Genomic DNA, 5,511 nt, shown 5'->3' with positions numbered 1-5,511 from the left:
AATTTAATTCATTTTACGCACATTGCGATACGAGTTCAAAAGTCAAAACTAAGAAAAATATTATTTTATCCATTTAGATCTTATGTTGGTTGGTCGCCACATTTGCGCGTCCCGGTCCCAAACGATTTTTTGTCGTACATTTTTCTTTTAAAATGAAGAAAGCCCAATGAGCTACATAAGCGATGTTTCAAAAGTCCTATCCCATCTCCGTTAACACCCTTGATACAAATTAAAATCCATCGCTGAGACACGCATACACTTTGGTATGCAATAATTGTAATGTTATGTATACTGTGGTATAAATAAATAGTTAAATACTTTTACAAGTGTGAAATCATAAACATATTTGCGAGTTTGGTATTCTCATCTACTGTTATAGTATTTGTTTTTTGAAGCATTTTAACATGTAGATTACAGAACTTTAAATGGCAGACAAAAATTTATCAAATCTCTCTAAAATGATTAAAGTTTGTTTCATAAACTAAAAAATCATCCCAATAAGTTACACTGAAAACACACAAAATATCCCAAACAAAACAAGTTAAAGGCACAGCTCTAAAGGCTAAAGCTGTGAAGCTCACTCTGTTTTTTTTTTTTACAAAGCTTTCCTACATAACCTCACATTCCACTGATCTGAGAGGTTTCCTTAAAGCTGAGATGTCTGGTTAAGTCCCTGAAATGTGTAGCATTGGTTACTATCAGACCATTTTTAAATAAGCAAAGAGAAGATGAAGCTTTTACCTCTATGCTTGATGAAGAACGGTTGTTACGATGTCTAGACCAAAACCCTTTCTTCAAAGAAGAGTCTTTGGAAGAGCGGTTGTTACTCCACTTGGAGCTGAGAGAAGCGAAATGCCATTTCAAGAACGACTTAGAGGGGCCTTTGCTACTGGAGCTAGGCTCCATCTTCAGAGCTTTTCCTTCTCTTTTCCCTGTCTTCTGGAACATAAACTCATCGCACTCACTCTCGCCGTAGCTATCCAGCACACGGTTTTTACACCTTTTGTAATGCTTTGCCTTCGCTTCCGCCTCCGCCTTTAGAGCCTTCCTTGTTATCTTTGCCACCCGTTTCTCCCCAATCGTGCATATGGGACAAGCGGGATCGTACTTCTCAATCTCGGTAGTCATGGTCTCTAAGCACTCAGCGTGGTACACATGACCACAAGCAAGAACAGCAGCGATCGGGAGCTCGAAGTTCGCCACAGAAGACCTCTCGGTTAGTAGCTTCGAGCAAGCTCCACAGTTCTGCTGATCGACGACAACGGAAGGAGAGAAGGAGAATCTGCTGCTACCACCACCACTAAGTTTCCTTCTACCAGAACCCAAGTGCTCGCTATCAAACGACCATCTCTCCCTCTGAGAATACGCCACGAGCTCAGAAAAGGTGTTCAAGGACCATCCACCTTCAGAGGAAGCGTAATGGGAACCATTGGCGAAGTCGTTGCTACAGGTCGATAGCTTAAAGGACGACCTCCCTTCAGAGACTGAGTAGTTGTTATTCGGGGATTTGAATCCTAAGATTTGACTGTCGGAAACCTGCCTAAACAACTGATGCCCCGGTGAACGCCGAGCCCGTCTTGATGGTGTGGATTTAGGAGGAAGCAAACGCGTATGAGCCGATGAAAGGTCGCATACAGGAGTTGAGAGAGATGGCGAGGAGAACAAAGGCTTGGAAAGAGCTGATGGAACAATACTCGGCGAGGCAGCAAAACTCTTCACCTGAAACATTAAGAGGAACACAAGAGAAAGGTAAACCTCCAAATCAAGCTCAAACTATAATGTAAAGTATAATATCTCACCTCGATGCGGTCATGGCTTGCCAAGGATGAATCTGAAGCACAGAAAAAGAGAAACATAAGACATAGCAAGAATACAATACACAAGCTTGACCAGTGACAAGATACAAGCTTTACTCATACTTTACAATGAATCTAACCCCTAAGAAGAACTAAAACAGACTCAAGACAAAGACTTTATAGATCATAAGCCACCTGAAGAAGGTGGAACCATCGAGTTAGACTTAAAGTTGCAAACTTTACTCATAACCCCTAAGAACAACTCAAACAGACTCAAGACAAAGACTTTATACATCACAAGCAACAACCTGAAGAAGGTGGGACCATCATAGAGTTGGATCCCATCTCCGGAGCTCCTGGCTTGAGAAAGGGAGTCCCATCAGGAGGAGGAGTTCCACCCTCAGAACGAGTCCCCCTCTCAGATCCCAACGAAGACATCTTATCCATACTAAGCCCTTCTCTACTAAAATAAGGCGAACCTTCGATCTCATCAGCAACACGTCTCCTATTAACATCCCTTCGAAAGCTCCACTGAGGCGAGCACGCCGAGTTCCGATGAAGAGAGGCGCCGGCGGCGGCAGCGTGGTGGTGGTGTCCGCTGCTACTGGGAGGAGGAGGGACCTTCCTCCTGTCTTTCACGGCTACGCAACAAACTGAACCCATAGTCTTCTCTTCTCCTTGAATCAAATAAGATTCGATCTGAGATTAGAATAACGAGATTCAATACCAAGAAACGGAGAAAAAGTCAACGTGAGATGATTCTTCGGCGAAAGGGATTTGATTCAAACGGCAACGAAAGCGTGGATAAGGAAGGGGGGGGGGAGATGGATCATTCGGGGGTGAATGAACGCGGAGATTAACGATGATGATCGGCGCGAAACAGAATCGATCTGAGAGAGAGAGAGAGAGAGAGGAGTTATGGGTGGTGCGTCTGCGTCTGCGTCTGCGTCTGCGTCTTGGGGGTGAGGAGGAAGAAGCACGCACGGGGAATTGTGCCACGTTCTTCTCTTTTTCTTTTTATTTATTTATTTTATTTTCGCTTTTTCTTTTTTATTTTTACTTTTGCTTTATGTTAAAGTTTTCTCTAATTTTTTTTTTTTAATCAGCATTAACACACACAGAGATCAGTATAGTTTAAATAAATACAACACATTTTGAAAAATAAACAATAAAAGTAATTTTCTTTTTTGAAGTATATGATAGATTTAGTTACCATTTTCTAAAAATTTAATTATGTTAAGAGAATATTACTATGGATTAGGAGAGATTGGTGGGTGGCTTCTGGACCACGGGGAGTGCGCTCTACGTGTTACTGTTTCTCCATTAGCCGCAAAAGCCAAAACTTTTCTGTCCCCAAATTAAATTATTTAATCCTTTTAGATAAATAGGCTTTGTTAAATACTCGAAGAAAAATGTTTAATGGCAGTTCCTTTATTGTTTCTGCTACTACTTATTTATTCTCATCTCTCCAGTAGTATATTTTTTCACCCACTCTCATCAGTTGGAGAAAAATTAATGGGGAATTAAATATCATTATCAATGTATATATGCCAAAACTTGTCAGCAACTAGGTTAGACCAATTGAACACACCATGTTTTCAAGTCTGAGATTTATAGAGTTTAAAACAATGGAAAACTACTATACATATTTCTCTAAATAATACACGTATTAGTTAACAAACTTTAGAATATAAAACGAATATTTTGCTCTGATTTATTAAAATATGAATCTATTTATTTTTAATTAAAAGTAAGTTTCTTACGAACTAATTTCTATTGTTGTTAGGTTGCTTTCTGAAACTACTTATTATTCTTTTGAATTAATATCTCTTATTTGAAATTTATAAAATTTATAGTATGAAACCGTGCCCTGACCCCGCATACGGAAGCAACATCTAGTGCGATTTTGTAACTTTTCTTACAGTAGATTTGATTATTACAAATCTACTACTAGTATTTTAAGGAATGTGTCTTTACTTACTATAGGGCCCAAATAGCAGAGGGTTCATTATAAACAAGCCTGGGCCAGAAGAACTCTTAACTGCTCAACAACCTTTGCAAAAACGTAAATGACAGAGATTATTCCCACGATGCTTTTTGCAGTTTAGCCCATCTAAACTTAATTGTGTCTATTTCATATGTAAACAGGCCCCGGTTTAATGTGTTTCTGGTAAACCGGAGTAAATCACTTGCTGAAAACTTGTACAAAGTCGGAGATCTCCAGTGGCCAAGAAGGATACATTTGATTATATCCTTCTTGACCAAGAATCACGACAACCCTATGTAAACTTTTGACGGAAAGATTAGCTTAGATGTCAAGAAAGGAAATTTAGCTTATATGTCCCACTTAACACTCGTCTCATTCATACTAGAATAACATTCTCTTTACCCTTTCTCAAAAAGAAGATAACATTCTTTTTGTTTCTTTCATAACTGTGCAAGCGAACTTACAAACATGTAGCTAGTGCCTAGTGTTAACGGGAATATAATCGTGGATAAATGAATTTTACGCCAACAACAAAAATAATGAAGTGGACGGTGCAACTATCAAAAGAATCGATTCTGATCAATCTTTCGTACGTGTTTTATTCGGAGAAAAGGCGATTGAAGATCAAAGACAATCAACTATGGTGGCGACAGAGAAATATACTCCACATATTGTTACCCTGAAATATAGTTTTATTCTTACGCTAAGTCAGACACACGAAGATCTACTTGCCCCCAAAATTTTATTCCTTTTCACAGAGTATATAATATATTATAATGTGCAACAAGTAAATAAGGACAAACTCACCAATCAACATATATGGTATGTGGATTCATTGAACATATATGAGTTTTCAAAGTTGATTAACATTAAACTTTTTTTGTTTCTGGTTTAATCATTTCATCAATGACCACTTAAGCCTATTGCATGGTAGATTTGTAAAAGTCAATGTAAAGTATTGTTTTTGATGCCTGGCTATCATTGAGGATGATTTGTTTGTCAAATTATCTCATCAAATATCATCATTATAAGTTTATAACTAAATACACATATGTGAAAGCTTTTTAAAAGGATTTATAAATGTTTTTACATGAAGTCTAGAATTTAAATATTAAAGATACGATCGATTATTTTTTATCCATTTTAATGGAGATAAATTTACAAAAAAAAATATGGTGCATATAAATTTGTGTGGATTCTCGTAAAGCGGTAGATTTATATGTTGTAAAATTGCTGATGTAATATTTTCATAATTTCAAATAAAATAATAATAAATTAGTGTTAATAAAAATTTGTAATACCATATGAATTTGATGTGTGACATTTAAAAATGTATTAGTAAGAAGTCAATTGAATATCTATATATATGAGACAGATAAAAGATCTTTCAAATGATGATTTTACACACAAAAAACGTTAAATAGTGATTTATTAATAATAAATATCCGAGGGAAAATAGTATCTTCCAACAAAGAGTTGGATAAAATTAAATAAATGAAATATATTAGGCTTAAGAAATTGAATGAACAAAAAACAAGTTGTATTTTTAATTTTTAATTTTTAATTTTAGATACCTATTATGTGTCTTTATCGTGGGAAGTGCTTAGTTTTGTGGATAATTATAAGACAAATACAGGAAGTGGAACAAATATCAAGTATTTAAGATCAGACCTACTTTAAAAAATTTATTAGGGTTTAGAGTGCTCATATTAGAATTTTTTTTTTGGG

The 5,511-nt window shown here is 36.6% G+C and overlaps 1 protein-coding gene across 2 annotated transcripts; it reads right to left on the bottom strand.

The window, feature by feature from the left end:
* Positions 1–459: 459 nt before the first annotated feature.
* On the bottom strand, positions 460–2,797 carry LOC106300839. 2 transcript variants are annotated; one of them, XM_013737076.1, is made up of 5 exons: positions 2,616–2,796; positions 2,105–2,495; positions 1,800–1,831; positions 742–1,719; positions 460–673 (listed from the first exon to the last, which is right to left on the bottom strand). In XM_013737076.1, the coding sequence occupies exons 2-5, from the start codon at positions 2,457–2,459 to the stop codon at positions 647–649; spliced, it is 1,392 nt and encodes a 463-aa protein (XP_013592530.1). In that variant the 5' UTR covers positions 2,460–2,495; positions 2,616–2,796; the 3' UTR covers positions 460–646. The 2 variants fall into 2 exon arrangements, with proteins under 2 accessions (XP_013592530.1, XP_013592531.1); XM_013737077.1 differs by having other exon boundaries at positions 2,276–2,797.
* Between the last annotated feature and the right edge of the window lie 2,714 nt (positions 2,798–5,511).

The sequence above is a fragment of the Brassica oleracea genome, chromosome C6 (assembly GCF_000695525.1).
Source record: "Brassica oleracea var. oleracea cultivar TO1000 chromosome C6, BOL, whole genome shotgun sequence".
Classification (NCBI taxonomy): Eukaryota; Viridiplantae; Streptophyta; class Magnoliopsida; order Brassicales; family Brassicaceae; genus Brassica; species Brassica oleracea.
Note: the sequence above shows the minus strand (reverse complement) of the source record. Positions and strands in the feature narration are given on the sequence as shown.